The sequence below is a fragment of the Phaseolus vulgaris genome, chromosome 5 (genome assembly GCF_051622355.1).
Source record: "Phaseolus vulgaris cultivar YP4 chromosome 5, ASM5162235v1, whole genome shotgun sequence".
In the NCBI taxonomy this organism is placed as follows: Eukaryota; Viridiplantae; Streptophyta; class Magnoliopsida; order Fabales; family Fabaceae; genus Phaseolus; species Phaseolus vulgaris.
Window position 1 is genome coordinate 33,351,538 of NC_143502.1, and position 17,746 is coordinate 33,369,283.

At 34.4% G+C, this 17,746-nt stretch overlaps 1 protein-coding gene across 1 annotated transcript; it reads right to left on the reverse strand.

Moving 5' to 3' along the window:
- Positions 1–13,409: 13,409 nt before the first annotated feature.
- LOC137834315 (uncharacterized) lies at positions 13,410–14,848 on the reverse strand. The gene is made up of 3 exons (XM_090302931.1): positions 13,937–14,848; positions 13,744–13,810; positions 13,410–13,444 (listed from the first exon to the last, which is right to left on the reverse strand). The coding sequence occupies exons 1-3, from the start codon at positions 14,846–14,848 to the stop codon at positions 13,410–13,412; spliced, it is 1,014 nt and encodes a 337-aa protein (XP_090159057.1).
- Between the last annotated feature and the right edge of the window lie 2,898 nt (positions 14,849–17,746).

Genomic DNA, 17,746 nt, shown 5'->3' on the forward strand with positions numbered 1-17,746 from the left:
TTCTTGTTATTCAAATCAAAACAAATGGTCTGAATATATACAAGTAGTACACTCATTCTAGGGTTTAACTAAAGAAGGAAATAATCAATATTAAATACTAGAATCATAACACACAAAAATAAAATAAAGGTTATTCCCTTATATAAAGAGAAATAACTGATAATTAGAAAAGACACCCAATTATTGTTTTCTATAAAGATAAGCAACTGATAATTAGAAAAGACACCTAATTATTCTTCTCTATAAAGAGAAACAACTGATAATTAGAAAAGACTCCCAATTAATATTAGGATCCTTCTGTAACTCTGGTATCCGTATCCTTTAATACCCTGCAACAAGCTGGAGAGCAAATATTGATGAGACCCAGCTTGGAACAAATATTCTTAAAAGATTGAGGACTTAAAGCTTTGGTATAAATATCATCCAGTTGCTCTGTGGTGGAAATGGGAAGCAAATGGATGAGACCCTTCTTTAATTTTTTTCTGACCACGTTACAATCTATTTCTATATGTTTTGTACGCTCGTGAAATACTGGATTTGCTGCAATGTATCTTGCTAAGTCATTGTTGTTGAAGATGGATGAAGTCTCTTCTCTACCTAGTGTTGTGTGTGTTTGATGTAGAAAAATAGCTAGTTTGCTTTGAAGTTTGTAATAGGTTTAGATGATCTTGTATGTAGGCTTGTAATTGTGTAAGGTTGCCTTTTGCTGTATGACCCATCCTAGATGCCTAACCAAGTCTAGATCAAGCACATGATGTGGTTAAATGGTTTTTGAAAAGCTTTTAAAAGTTCTCTTAAAAGTTTTAAATCAGTACAAAAAATAAATCTGTTTTATGGAGAAAGAATTGGTTTATTTCTTCTCTGTTAAAAGGCTTTTCTAAAATTCTGTTAGGGCACCACAGGTAAAGCTTAGTCAGTTATTTCAGTTAAAGCTGAGCTGGCCTGTTAGCTATATTTTAATCTGTTTCACTGTGAAAGAATAGGTTTATTCTTTGGTCAGCTTAAAGGTTTTTCACAAGTTTGTTAGGGCACCAAAGGTACAACTCAAACAGTTATTTCAGTTAGCTGAGTTAGCGGTTTTCACAAAATAAATCTGTTAAGTTCAAAAATGAATCTGTTGTTTTCATAACTGCTTTTCAACTGTTTTTTGAAAAGAAGTTAGAAACTGTTTTCTATATAAAGAAAAGTCTCTCTCACATGAAAAGGTGCTGAGCAATTACGTTTTTGAGAGAGATCAAACATTTTTCATGTGAGAAGAAGGATCAAAAGATTTTTTGAAAGGTTTTCCAAAGAGATTTTCAAGTGTGCTTGTTCTAGGAAACCTTTGATCTTGGTGAAGGTGCTGGTGTAGTTCTGCAGCAAATTGAACTACTGGTTTTGAGTTCTTGCATCTTCTTTTCAGGTGTAATCTTTCCTTTATTCTGGTTTGTAAAGGTGTAAGTGTTAGTCACTCCTTGATAGAGTTTCTTGGAGTGCAAGGTGTGCTGAAATAGGGTTTTTCAGCATTGATTGTGTTGTTCTTGTAGTGTTCAAGAACTGCTGTGTTTGTAAGTAATTGGTACTGTTTTTAGTGGATTCCACCTTGGGGTAAGGTGAGACTGGACGTAGCTCTGTATGAGTGAACCAGTATAAAAACTTGTGTGCCTTTTCTTCTCATCCCTGCACTCATTTCTGGTTTTGCTTAATTCTGTCAAGAACTAAATCTGTTCTTTTGAAATTGAATCTGTTAATTCTGGGTTTAAGTAAAAACTGTTCTTCCTAATTTGTTAAAGTTTTCTAATCACAAACAAGACAGTTGTATATGATGGTTTAAGTGATTTGTGAACAAACAGTCTAATCATTAAAATCTGAGAAAGAATCATTCTCCTTAAAACCTTGTGTTGAGTAAATTTGTTTGATTTCTAAGCATAGTTGTATCCTTCATCCTCATAATATTCAGCTAATCTGAATCTGGTATAATTCTCTGTTGAGCACAATTTTATATTGAACAAATTCAAATTGTGCTAGACTACTCTGAAGAATCAATCTGTTTCATGTAAAAACAATCTGTTCTTTTTGCCTCTGGTATACTGAAAATTGTGTGTTCTTGCGAAAATTTTATAAGCTCAATTCACCCCTCCCCTCTTGAACTTAGACACTAATAGACCCAACAATTGGTATCAAGAGCTAGGGCTTGTATTTGGCTCAAGAGTGTGCATGATGTCTGAGTTTAAAATGCCTTTTGCTGAAGGTGCGTCTATTAATAGACCTCCTATGTTTGGTGGTGTTAACTATGCCTTCTGGAAAATCAGGATGAAGATCTTTATGGAGTCTATTGACATGGAATCTGGGATGCAGTGGTCAGTGGACCTTTTATACCTATGCAGGTTGTCAAAGATGAAACAATAAAGAAGCCTTGGTCTGAATGGAGTGAAACCGAGAAGAAGAAGGCCCAATATGACTCCTTAGCCAAGAATATCATCACCTCTGCACTGAATATGGATGAGTTCTTTAGAGTCTCTCAATGTAACTCAGCAAAGGAGATGTGGGATGTACTAGAAGTGACTCATGAAGGAACTGATGATGTGAAACGGGCAAGGAAGCACTCACTAATTCAGGAGTACGAGCTGTTCATAATGCAATCAGAAGAAAGCATTGCAGATGTGCAGAAACGATTTACACACATTGTAAATCACCTCACTGGCCTTGGTAAAGTCTTTGACAAGGAAGAGCTTAACATAAAGGTACTAAAAGGCCTTGATAGGAGCTGGCAGCCTAAGGTAACAGCAATCTCAGAATCCAGAGATTTATCCAAGATGTCCACTGTTGCACTTTTTGGAAAGCTGATAGAGCATGAAATAGAGCTGAAAAGATTGAAAAAACAAGAAACTGTGGAGAAGAAGGCCAAAGGAATTGCTCTGAAAACTACCATGGAACATGATACAAGTGAGGAAGAAGTTGATCCTGAACATGATGAGACCGTGAGTCTGCTCACCAGAAAATTCAGCAGGTTTCTTAGGAAGAAAAACCGTGACAGAACTCAGCAAAGAAAGAGGTACTCCAAACAACCTAATGATTCAAATTCTTCCAATTACACGTGCTTTGGATGTGGTAAACCAGGTCATATAAAAGCTGATTGTCCAAACAATCAAAATAAAGAAAAATCAGCAAGCAAGAGGAGTGACAAAGGCAAAGGTAGAAGAGCATACATCTCATGGGAAGAAAATGATGTATCCTCATCCAGTAATTCCTCAACTGAAAGTGAAGAAGCAAATTTGTGCTTCATGGTGAATGATGAAGGATCCAACTCTGACTCAGTAAGTGATTTTTCCACTGATTCTGAGAACTATGATCAACTGTTAATAGCTTTTAAGGAAACACATGATGAAGCAAACAGGTTGGCTATAATGTGCAACAGATTGAATAGAATAAATAGGGTACTTGAACCTAAGGTCAAAGCTCTTGAAGAAGAATTGCACAAAGCTAAAACTGAATTGGTTAGCCTTGAATTAACATGTTTACATGCATCAATCAAAACCTGTGATAATTGTAAGAAGCTGGAAAAGCAGGTTGAATATTTGTTAAAAACTCTCTCAAATTTCACTAAAGGAAGAGAAAATCTTGAAACCTTATTAGGTTCACAGAATGTTGTTTTCAATAAAAATGGTCTAGGATATAATCCTGGAATGAAAAGTAATGTGAAAAAGCTGTCTAGTTTCTTTGTTCCATCCAAAACAGGTTTTTCCTCTCTTAGTTATTCAAAAACAATGCATACTGCAACATGTTTTTATTGTATGAAGTCTGGTCATGTATCTAGAACATGTAAAGCTAGGAGGTACCTTGTTCCTAAAGGATTGTCCAAATGGCTTCCTAAGGAAAGGTATTAATCATGTTGGACCCTAGACTAAAGGGGTACCATATGTGCTAAATTTGTTTTGTTGCAGAAAAACAGCAGGAGAAACCAGTGGTACCTTGACAGTGGCTGCTCAAAGCACATGACTGGTGATGTGACTCAGTTCATAAATCTGAAACTCAAAGCTGAAGGGCATGTCACATATGGGGATAACAATAGAGGAAAAATTCTTGGAAGAGGAGATGTTGGTACTAAAGACTCAACCACTATTGAGAATGTACTGTATGTTGAAGGGCTAAAACATAGTCTTCTAAGTATTAGCCAGCTGTGTGACAAGGGATACAAGGTCAATTTCGAAGCCAACACTTGTACAATTTCAAATGAAATTTCTGGTAAGGTGTTGTTCACTGGAAAAGGGGTAAATAACATCTATCTCTTAGATATTATAAAGAGCTGTTCTGAAAATGAGTGCTTGTTGTCTAAAAATGATGAGTTATGGCTGTGGCATAAGAGGCTAGCTCATATTCACACAAATCACTTGAATAAGCTAAAGTCTAAGGAACTTGTTTCTGGTTTACCAAACATAAAATTTCAAAATAACAGATTGTGTGATGCTTGTGTAAAGGGAAAACAGATTAGAACTACCTTTAAATCAAAAGATATGGTTTCTTCAAATAAAGCTTTGGATGTTTTGCATATGGACTTGTTTGGACCATCTAGGACTGCTAGCTTAGCTGGAAATTACTATGCTTTGGTGATTGTTGATGACTTTTCAAGATATACATGGACTTTGTTTCTTGCTTCTAAAAATGATGCATATAAAGCCTTTAAGAAACTAGCTAAGGTTCTGCATAATGAAAATGAAAATAGGATAAAACAGATTCGTAGTGATCATGGGGGAGAATTTCAAAATGCAAAGTTTGATAAATACTGTGAAAAACATGGGATCATACATAGTTATTCTGCTCCTAGGACACCCCAACAAAATGGTTTGTTGAAAGAAAGAATAGATCACTAGAAGAGTTAACTAGGACTATGCTAAATGAATCTGGTTTACCTAAATACTTTTGGGCTGATGTTGTATACACTGCTTCTTATGTGCTTAACAGAACATTGATTAGACCAATTATTAAGAAAACTCCCTATGAATTGTATAAAGGTAGGAAGCCTAGCATTAGTCATCTTAGGGTGTTTGGCTGCAAATGCTTTGTTTTAAATAATGGTAAAGATAATCTGGGGAAATTTGATCCTAAATCAGATGAAGGAATACATATTGGGTATGCTATAAATGGTCATGCTTATAGAGTGTATAATAAAAGATTGCTTGCAGTTGAAGAATCTATACATGTTGTATTTGATGAAACAGATTTTTCTGTGCCCAAATCTGTTCTGGATGAACCTGGTATGGATGATTTAAGAACCATTATGCAACAGAATCAATCTAGTGAGCTTGATGCAACTAATTCAAATTCTATCAAAGAATCTACTGTGAATGCAGGACTGCCTAAAGAATGGAAGACTCCAAGGGATCTCACTCTTGACAATATAATTGGTAAAATTGAGAAAGGAGTCTCAACAAGGAATTCACTCAACAATTTCTGCAGAACAGTGGCTTTTGTGTCACAGATTGAGCCTAAAAGCCTAGAAGAAGCACTGCAAGACAGCAATGCAGGAAGAGCTGAACCAGTTTGAATACAATGAAATGTGGACTTTGGTTCCAAGAAAGCATGCGATGAACATCATAGGAACCAAGTGGGTGTACAGGAACAAGATGGATGAACATGGAGTTATCACTAGAAATAAGGCAAGGTTGGTTGCTAAAGGTTATAACCAAGAAGAAGGTATTGATTTTGGTGAAACCTATGCACCAGTAGCACGTCTTGAAGCTGTCAGATTACTTCTAGCATTTTTCAGCATACAAGGTTTCAAGCTGTTTCAAATGGATGTCAAGAGTGCATTTCTAAATGGCTACATCAATGAAGAGGTGTTTGTATCTCAGCCTCCAGGGTTTGAAGATCACAAAAATCCAGAACATGTGTACATGCTTAAGAAGGCCTTATATGGATTGAAGCAAGCACCTAGGTAATGGTATGAAAGGCTAAGTGAATTTCTGCTCTCTCAAGGATATAGTCGTGGCAATTCTGATAAAACTCTCTTTCTAAAGAAGAAAAGAAAAGATATCATACTTGTGCAAGTCTATGTAGATGATATTATCTTTGGATCCACAAATGAAGAGATGTGTGAAGACTTTGTGAAAACCATGAAAAGTGAGTTTGAGATGTCAATGTTAGGAGAAATGAATTTCTTCCTTGGACTACAAGTTAAGCAACTCAAGGATGGAATTTTCATAAGCTAAGAAAAATACTGCAAGGAACTGCTTAAGAGGTTTGATATGGATCAATGCAAAGCAATCAGCACTCCTATTTCAACAAGCTGCCAGCTGGATCAAGATTTTGCAGGAAAATCAGTGGATCAAACCAAGTATAGGGGTTTAATTGGTTCCTTATTATACCTAACTGCCAGCAGGCCTGACATTATGTTTGTTGTGTGTTTATGTGCTAGATATCAATCTGATCCAAAGGAATCACACTACAATGCAGCAAAGAGAATTCTAAAATACTTGCAAGGATCTAAGGATGTTGGATTATGGTATCCTAACAAGGTATCCTTAAATTTAACTAGTTTTTCAGATTCTGACTTTGCAGGTTGTAAGGTGGATAGGAAAAGCACAAGTGGAACTTGTCACATGCTTGGATCAAGTCTAATCTCTTGGCATTGCAAGAAACAAGTTTGTGTTGCTCTCTCCACAGCAGAGGCAGAATACATAGCTGCTGGAAGTTGTTGTGCTCAAACCTTATGGCTAAGGCAGCAGCTAAGTGATTTTGGAATTTTGTTAAACAAGATACCTATAAATTGTGATAATACTAGTGCCATAAATTTGTCTAAGAATCCTGTCATGCACTTAAGGACTAAACATATTGAAATTAGACATCACTTTCTAAGAGAACATATAGCTAATGGAACTTGTGATATACAATTCATTGGTACTGAATTTCAACTAGCTGATCTATTCACTAAACCACTTGCTAAAGACATGTTTTATTTTCTTCTAAATGAATTGGGTATTATTAGCTTAAATTGTCCTCTGCAGTGAAAATTTCAATCTGTTGTTTTATGATTTAACATGTTTTGTTCCCTGTTTCAGAAATCACAGATGTGACTAGGAAAGAGAAAGATTTACTTTTCTCTTTCTCACTTTATCTTTGACTGCTTTTTCGGTTATTAACCAGCAGGCCTATGGCAATTAGTGTGTGGGTATCCTAACTGATTGGATATTGTGGAGGTGCAACAGATTTGGTTTGCCAAAATCAGGTTCCAAGAAATTCTTACGTGAATCCACACCTGAACCTACTGCACCATTGGAATAAAATCTGTAGCATATCTAATAGATTTGATTTTTCTTCAAAACCCATAATTCCTAAAATCTGATCAAATCGTTCTTCTTTAAAATCTTTGATTTTCAAAATTTGGTTTAATGTTCTATATAAACCTAGCACAAATCAGCTATTCTCTCACACCTTCTCATTTGTGCTATAAGCTGTCCAGGTTCACACTTGCTTCACCACAGGTTTCATTTCTGTTCTAAGTGATAATCTGTACTGCAATTTTTTTTTCTAGAATTGTATATTAATAAGCTGGTGCAGGGAAAAACAGATTGAGCATGGCATCCTCATCACACAGAAGGAAGAAATCCAAGGAGCAATCCAACAGCAACCAAGATATTCTGGAGAAATGGTTTGCTGGAGATTCTGAAGCAATGACAAGGTACATCCACGAGACAAGCAGAAAGCAAGTCAATGCGCCCAAAGTGCTGGAATTCTCTTGGTTGAGAGAAGAAAATATGACTGAAGCAAAAACCTTGCTCAAGCATCAAAAGCTGAAGAACTTCCTAGAAATTACTGGAAATGTCTATCCAGACTTGGTGAAAGTCTTCTACAGCAACTTGGTTCAAGATGGCAAAAATTTGGTCTCCCATGTGAAAGGTGTGAAGCTGAAGATTACAAGAGAAATATGGAGTAATGTGGGAGGAATCAAGTATTCTGGAATGAAGGTAAGCAAAGGTAACACTGCTGGATTTCAGGGATTCAACAAGATGCAGTTTTACAGAAGTTGTGTGAGAAACCCTGCTGACCCAGTGGCTAGATTCCATGCTGGAAATCTCACAATCATTCCAAGACTCCTTGCCTACATCATTGCTTGGCAGCTTACTCCAAGAGGAAGTAATCATGCAACTCTCCATGAAGAAGATTTGATTCTGTTGTACTGTATCATGAACCAACTCAAGGTAAATTGGGTGAGTACAATGGTGGAGCATATGCTCAAATCCACAAGGTTACCAAACTATCGTTTTCCATATGCTATTTTTGTGTCAAAGCTAATCGATTATTTTGAAGTTGACACTACAAATGAGAGAAATGACACCATTAAGGCAGCAAGTGAAATAGACAACTCCACTCTCTTGAAGATGGGCTTTCAAAAGGAAGATGACAGCTGGGTATTCAGAAGGAATGCTGCAAATAGAGCTGAAAATGAAGCAGCTGATCCAGAAAATGAAGAAGAAAATGCTGATGGAGTGCAGAACATGGATGCATCACCAGTGCACTCTGCTGGACATGAAGATGTTGCTGCTACAAGTCAAAATGCAATGGTTGCATATGAGGAACCTGAGTACAGAGGTGAACCTCTGTCTATGTTTGAAAGACAAGTGCTAAGCAGGCTAGACACACTCACATATGAGCAGAAGGCACACTATGAAATGACTTACGCCAAGTTTCAACACTTGGATGACCAACTTGAAGGAGTTCAAGTGCAGCTAGCTGAGCTCTACTACAATGACAAGTGATCTTATATCTAAGTCTTTAGCTTTTATATGTTGAACATTTTGGAATTAATCTGTTTGTCTTTATTCTGCACTGTTTTTTAGTTGATTTCATTGAGGTTTGTAATAGAACTTAAATACTGGATTTATAGTTTGATTTGTGATGAATGGCTTGTATGTTTTTATCCCATGCTTTATTCTGTTTGATGAATCCAAAGGGGGAGAAGAACAGCCACAAAAAGCTACATGGTACATGAAGGTAGCACAAAACTCACAACTGCTCTATTATGGTTTTATATCTAAAAGTTCTGTGCAGGTTTTGGCAGCTAGTCTAATACAGATTGTGATCATCAAACTATGCTGTGCAAAGGCGATTTGTCTCCATCAAACAGGGGAGATTGTTGAAGATGGATGAAGTCTCTTCTCTACCTAGTGTTGTGTGTGTTTGATGTAGAAAAATAGCTAGTTTGCTTTGAAGTTTGTAATAGGTTTAGATGATCTTGTATGTAGGCTTGTAATTGTGTAAGGTTGCCTTTTGCTGTATGATCCATCCTAGATGCCTAACCAAGTCTAGATCAAGCACATGATGTGGTTAAATGGTTTTTGAAAAGCTTTTAAAAGTTCTCTTAAAAGTTTTAAATCAGTACAAAAAATAAATCTGTTTTATGGAGAAAGAATCAGTTTATTTCTTCTCTGTTAAAAGGCTTTTCTAAAATTCTGTTAGGGCACCACAGGTAAAGCTTAGTCAGTTATTTCAGTTAAAGTTGAGCTGGCCTGTTAGCTATATTTTAATCTGTTTCACTGTGAAAGAACAGGTTTATTCTTTGGTCAGCTTAAAGGTTTTTCACAAGTTTGTTAGGGCGCCAAAGGTACAACTCAGACAGTTATTTCAGTTAGCTGAGTTGGCGGTTTTCACAAAATAAATCTGTTAAGTTCAAAAATGAATTTGTTGTTTTCATAACTGCTTTTCAACTGTTTTTTGAAAAGAAGTTAGAAACTGTTTTCTATATAAAGAAAAGTCTCTCTCACATGAAAAGGTGCTGAGCAATTACGTTTTTGAGAGAGATCAAACATTTTTCATGTGAGAAGAAGGATCAAAAGATTTTTTGAAAGGTTTTCCAAAGAGATTTTCAAGTGTGCTTGTTCTAGGAAACCTTTGATCTTGGTGAAGGTGCTGGTGTAGTTCTGCAGCAAATTGAACTACTGGTTTTGAGTTCTTGCATCTTCTTTTCAGGTGTAATCTTTCCTTTATTCTGGTTTGTAAAGGTGTAAGTGTTAGTCATTCCTTGATAGAGTTTCTTGGAGTGCAAGGTGTGCTGAAATAGGGTTTTTCAGCATTGATTGTGTTGTTCTTGTAGTGTTCAAGAACTGCTGTATTTGTAAGTAATTGGTACTGTTTTTAGTGGATTCCACCTTGGGGTAAGGTGAGACTGGACGTAGCTCTGTATGAGTGAACCAGTATAAAAACTTGTGTGCCTTTTCTTCTCATCCCTGCACTCATTTCTGGTTTTGCTTAATTCTGTCAAGAACTAAATCTGTTCTTTTGAAATTGAATCTGTTAATTCTGGGTTTAAGTAAAAGCTGTTCTTCCTAATTTGTTAAAGTTTTCTAATCACAAACAAGACAGTTGTATATGATGGTTTAAGTGATTTGTGAACAAACAGTCTAATCATTAAAATCTGAGAAAGAATCATTCTCCTTAAAACCTTGTGTTGAGTAAATTTGTTTGATTTCTAAGCATAGTTGTATCCTTCATCCTCATAATATTCAGCTAATCTGAATCTGGTATAATTCTCTGTTGAGCACAATTTTATATTGAACAAATTCAAATTGTGCTAGACTACTCTGAAGAATCAATCTGTTTCATGTAAAAACAATTTGTTCTTTTTGCCTCTGGTATACTGAAAATTGTGTGTTCTTGCGAAAATTTTATAAGCTCAATTCACCCCTCCCCTCTTGAACTTAGACACTAATAGACCCAACAATTGTCACAATATAAAAGAGATGGTTGCTCAAAAGGAACTTTGAAATCTTGAAGAAGATAAGTTAGCCATTGAATTTCACATGTAACAGTGGTCATTGCCCTGGATTCAGCTTCACAAGAACTCTTTGATATTGTTCCTTGCTTCTTTGATTTCCAAGATATGAGAGAATTCCCAAGATACACACTAAAACTAGTCACTGATTGTCTTGAATCACTGTAGGTGCCCCACTCACTATCACAAAAGGCTTTGAGATGAACAAAAGTAGTGGAAGAGAAAAATAGACCAAGACTTGGAGCCCCTTTGATATATCTGAGAATTCTAATCGTTGCATTATAGTGAACAATTGTAGGCTTAGCAAGAAACTGAGAAAGTTGTTGCATAGAAAATGTTATGTCAGGTCGGGTATTAGTGAGATACATAAGTCTTCCAATCAATCTTCTGTAGGCTTGAATATCTGTGAAAGGAAGACTTCCAGTAGAAGAGAATTTCTCATGATTATCAATAGGAGTGGGTGCAGGTTTGCAAGCTAAAAGACCTGCATCGGTTAATAATTCCAATGCATATTTCCTTTGATTTACCATTATTCTTGTCTTACTTCTTGATACTTCTAGACCAAGAAAGTATCTTAAATTCCCAAGATCTTTAATCTTGAATGTCTGATTCAAGGCTTGTTTGATTCGAACAATCTCTTCTTTATCATTTCCTGCCAATATTATATCATCCACATATACCAATAATGCTGTAAAAGATCCTTCAGAAGAATTAATGAACAAGGAATGATCATTCATAGATTGAGTATATCCCATAGAAAGCAAAAATGATGACAGTTTGGCAAACCATTCTCTGTTGGCTTGTTTAAGGCCATATAAAGCCTTTTTTTAGTTTACAAACTTTTCCTGGTGGAATAGAAGTCAATCCAGGAGGAGCAACCATGTATACATCTTCTTTCAAATCTCCATGTAAAAAGGCATTGTTTATGTCTAATTGTTTCAATTCCCAATTATAAATAGAAGCTAAAGAAAGAAGCAACCTTATGGTGGTCATCTTTGCTACTGGAGAGAAAGTATCGAGGTAGTTAATGCCTTCTGTTTGTGTATATCCCTTTGCCACTAACCTTGCTTTATACCTTTCAATTGTTCCATCAGCCTTATATTTTATTTTGAATACCCATTTGCAACCTATGGCAGCTTTGTTCTGAGGCAGAAGAGCAGTCTCCCAAGTTTGATTTGACTCTAAAGCAGATATCTCACATTGTATAGCTTTTCTCCATCAGTCATGTTTCACAGCTTCAGAATAAGTGTTTGGCTCAACATGTGAAGAAAGAGACATAACAAAAGATTTGTAAGAAGGTGATAAATTGCTATAAGACAAAACAGAATTCAAAGGATATTTAACGCTTGAAGATGTACTGGAAACATTAAGATTACAATGATAATCCTTTAAATACTTAGGTGATTTTTTTATTCTTGTGCTCATTCGGACAGATGGATCTGATTCAGAACTTTGTTCTATATCATGATTTTCATTGAGGTTTTGGTCTATATGGAAACAATCTTCTTCTGAAACCTCAATTTGTGACTCACAATTATTATCACTGCTATTTTCAACATTATCACAAGGTGTATTATCACAAGGTGCAAGAATGGCTTGTGATGGCTGACTTAAGACAAATTGTTCTTCAGCAAACCAAATTTGATCATTAATGTCGGGATTGTTAGTTTCATTGCTAGTATCTTGAACCCTTTGGTATGGAAAAATATGTTCATAAAAGACAACATCCCTAGACACAAAAATTTCTCTTGATTGAATATTCAACAAAATATATCCTTTTGTCCCCCGTTGAAAACCAATAAAAACACATTTTGATGCTCTTGGATCAAATTTTCTTCTATTTGTTGACAAGGTGCTAGCATAACATAAAGAACCAAACACCTTTAATCCATTAAAATTTGCATCAGTTTTAAAAAGCATTTCATGAGGAGAAGAATAGTTTAAAACAGGTGTGGAAAGCATGTTTATAATATGCGCAGCATGTATCACAGAATATGACCAATAAATTTTGGGTAAATGAGATTGTATCATAAGAGCTCTTGCTACATCTAATAAATGACCATGTTTCCTTTCAACTATACTATTTTGTTGTGGAGTATTGACACATGATGTTTGATGTATTATTCCTTTACTGACAAAAAAATTAGTCATGAAAAATTCAGTTCCATTATCATTTCTTATTATTTTTATTGTTGTCTCAAACTGTGTTTGAACAAAAATAACAAAATTTTCCAAAACCTTAACAACTTCAGATTTTTGTTTCAAAAGAAAAATCCATGTGTACCTCGAATAGTCATCAACTATGGTCAAGAAATATTTATGACCATGAATTGATGGTATTGAGTATGGTCCCCAAACATCTACATGAATCAAATCAAAACCTTTTTTTGATTTAGATGTACTAATAGGAAAAGAAAGTCTTTTTTGCTTTACAAAATGACAAACATCACAAACAAAAGATTTGTTATATTTAACAAAAGGAAATTTATTCTTGATAACATCAATACATTTATTTGAAATATGACCTAATCGAAAATGCCAAAGGGTTTCTAGATCACTAGCACTGACATTAACAGTATTGATGGTGTGTGTACATTCAAGGGGTTTAATTTGAAATTTCTGGTAAGTTGGGATCCTGAGTATATAAAGTCTATCTTGCGTCTTAGCAATTCCAATCATCTTCATTGTTATTTTGTCCTGAATGTGACAACCATTAGATTCAAAGGTAAGAACACAAGATAGTTTATCAATCAATTTTGCTACGGAAAGAAGATTAAAATTGAAGCAAGGAATGTACAAAACATTGTCTATGACATGATTTTGATTGAGAAAAACACTTCCAGAATAATTGGCAATGACTTGATTTCCATTTGGTAATTTGACATAAATAGGATCAATTTGATGATATGAAGTGAAATAAGTTAAGGATGAACAAATGTGATCAGTAGCACCACTATCAATAATCCAAGAACTAAAAGAAGAAATAAAATTATTACCTGTTTGATTGGAGGGATTGGAGGGAATAATAGAGACTTGATTAGAAGCATTGCCACTGGATTTGGTCTGTTGTAAAAGAGCTAACAATGTTTGATACTGCTCAAGAGTAAAACCAATTTGTTGAGACTCCACTTCTGACTTTGAACATTCATGATTCTGCTCATTATTATTGAAATTTGTATTCTGAAAAACTGCATTAGTATGACTCTGATCATGATTCTGATTTTTGAACTTGAAATGAGGTGGAAAGCCATGCTTTTTATAGCATGTATCAATGGTATGCCCTGTCCTTCCACAATGACTACAAATTTTGGAAGTATATCCTCTTCCATTGCTTCCTCTTCCGTATCCAACACCTCTGCCATAGGTTGTAGCATTGTTTTTATAACCTCCTTTGCTAGTAGCAATCATTGCCTTGGATTGATCACCAAATATTTGCCTCTCTTGTTGTGTAACAAGAGAGCAAACTTTATTCAAGGATGGCAAAGGGTCCATCAATAGAATTTGAGTTCTCATAGTCGAATAATTATCATTTAGCCCCCTTAAAAATTTGATAATCTGGTCTTGTGTTTTATATTTAGAAACATTCACAAGAGTATTGCATTTAGAGGCACATGAAGAAGCGGATAGCAGGCGGAAAAGATCAAGTTCATCCCAAAGAATTTTTAACTGAGTGAAATAGTTTGTAACCGTCAACTCACCTTGTTTAAAAGAAGAAATCATCTCCTGGATATCAGAAATACGAATCATGTCTCCTTGTGAGAACCTTTCCTTTAAATCATTCCATATGTCAAAGGCATTGTCCATACAGATGATGCTCTGCGCGATGGATTGAGAAACAGCCTTGAGAATCCACGAAACAACCAACATATTGGCTCTCTGCCATGTTGGAAACAATGATTTGGTACGATTAGGAGCTTCTATAGTTCCATCAATAAAACCTATTTTGTTCTTTGAAATTAGGCTCATTTGAAACGAACGAGACCAATGATGATAATTTGGTCGCTCAAGAATAATAGGGACAATAAGAAAGGAAGGATTATCTGATGAACTAACATGGTAAGGTGAACTAAGATCTTGTGAGGGATCATCAACTTCACCCATGAATAAATGTAGCAAGCAGAGCTCTGATGATCAGAGCTCTAATACCATATTACAAAATAGAACAGAGATGAACAAAAGGGAACAGAGATGAACAAAAGAGTAAATTGAAGACAAAGGATATGAGAATGAATATCTCTTCTTTCTTGTTATTCAAATCAAAACAAATGGTCTGAATATATACAAGTAGTACACTCATTCTAGGGTTTAACTAAAGAAGGAAATAATCAATATTAAATACTAGAATCATAACACACAAATAAAATAAAGGTTACTCCCTTATATAAAGAGAAATAACTGATAATTAGAAAAGACACACAATTATTGTTTTCTATAAAGAGAAGCAACTGATAATTAGAAAAGACACCTAATTATTCTTCTCTATAAAGAGAAACAACTGATAATTAGAAAAGACTCCCAATTAATATTAGGATCCTTCTGTAACTCTGGTATCCGTATCCTTTAATAGTTAAAGAAGAAGAAAAAATGGGAGTTATGTGCTTTTCCAATAATGCATGCATCACAAAACTGCATGTGTTTTAAAACTTGTTGTAAAACTTCATTGTTACAATGGCCAAGTCTGGCATGCCATATTTTAAGATAAGGTTTAGTAGTAATAAAAGAAGTATGATTAGCAGAGTATGTAGTATATGAATTTAAAGTTGGAAAAACATATAATTCATCTTTAATTGTTCCTTCAAGGAGAAACTTAGATACACTAATCAAATTTTTTTGTGATTTCAAGAACATGCATCAAATCTTTTAAAATAAATATAGAGTTAGTATGTGGAAGAACAATATTAGTAGAACCAACATGTTGAATATCCATACCTGAGCCATTACTAATCTTTACATGTTAGTTCCATGATACATGTGCTTAGATAAGAAAATGGTAGGATCATTGATTATATGATGCGAAGCACCACTATTTGGATACCAGAGAAGATCTTCAATAGTATAGTGTGTTCCAAGAATGGAAGATTCAAAACTTTCAATTTTTTGTAGATAGAAACTAAGAAAGATTAGCCTGAAACGAAGAGGAGTTATGTTGATCATACATGTATCGACATTGAAAAGCCGTATGGCTAGGTTTTCCACAATGTTGTTTTATATGTGGCAAAGCAGAGAAAGATGAAAAAATCCAAAGATTGCAATGAGACGATCGAGAACCAATAAAATGAGAACATTTATACGAGTTAGATGAACCAAAAGAAGTATGTCCTCCGCGATTGAAGAAATGGTTGGGAAGAGGTCTATCAGTATGTGGAGTAGTAGTGTTCCAAGGTGCACAAATCGTGTTTGCTTGAATAATATTTTGATAAAAAAAAGTCTACGCTTCTCAAAACGTTCTTCTTGTGCAAATAGTAAGGTCTCTATTTCATCAACCATGTATGGATCTAAATGGATAGTGATACAAGTGATGACGGATCATAATCATCGGACAAACCATCGAGAATGAAGTCTATGTGATCCTCAACGGATATAGGTGCCTCAACAGTACAAGCGAGTTCACAACTTTCTTGATGTCAAGAAGATAAGTAGTAAGGGATCTATCTTTCTTGAGTTGAAGCTTTTGTTTCTTGATCTTGGCACATGTGTGCGAAGTAAAGTAAGTTGTGAGACAACTCCATATCTAAATAAAAGAATGTATATTTAAATTTTATAATCTTAATATGTTTTTAATTGTTTCATTTTTTTCCCTGATTTTTTTTCTCTTAGTACATTAAATAGAAAGTACTACATTATATTAATTTATGGAAAATTTTAGTTTAAAATATAAAATAAAAAAGTTAATAAACCAATTTGGGGCTAATTTTTCCTACACCGGATAAATTGTGACATACACCTAATCTAATTTGCAAATTCTCCTTCATTTCGGAGTTGAAAATCCAAAATAAAAAAAAAATACATTTCAGAAAAGTAAATTTGGAACAAATTTTTTATATTCTGAAAATGAAATTATGGAATAGAATTGAAAATCAAAATCTCATTTCAAAAAAAAGAGTTTCAAAATAAATAAATAAATACATTTCAAAAAAGAATTTCTGAAAAACAAAAATCTGAAAACGTATTATAAAAAATGAAATTCCAGAATTCAGAAAAGATTTCAAAATCTAGAAAAGTGATCCAAAAACGTAATTTGAATTAGAAATTTCAGGATCCATAAATGTGTTCTGGAGACGTATTTCAGAAAAAGAATTCCAAAATGTATTTTGATTCACAACCTCTTCTTAAATAAATAAGAGCAGTTTTTACATTTTATGACAACCTCCTCTTAAATAAATAAGAGCAGTTTTTACATTTTATGTGAAGATCAGGTGAAGGTCACAATTCATTAGGTGCAGGAAGTAATTACCCCAACCTCCATTTAAAAAATGGACCTTCTGAAGATTGCAACGAGTGCAAACTCAATAAGGAGGCCCATTAAATGAACAATTCACACTTTTCTCTTGAGACCCGCATAATTTTGAAAAAGATTAGAGTCTTTATTTAAATAAAATTGTGCTCCTTATTATCCGTAATTATGATATTATTAACTCCATTAAATTATACAAAAAAAAAATACACCCAATTCGGAAATTCTGAAATAGTTGATCCGAAACATTTTCTTTATTTCGAATTCAATAACTTGGAATAAAGATATTTTTTATTTAAAATTATATTATTTGAAATAAATTAAGGAAATACCACAAGAAAGTATAAGGTCTTGAGAGAGATTTGAGATTTCATTTGAAGGAAAATTTTGGCCATTTCTATTGCCAAAGAGAAATAAATAAACAGGCAACGCAACTAGCTATGGAGGGATAAAGATTGGCATATGATAATTTCCTGCAAAAATATTATATTACAGTTTAATGCAAAGTAGAACATAATATATTGTAGTGAGAATTTCATATACCA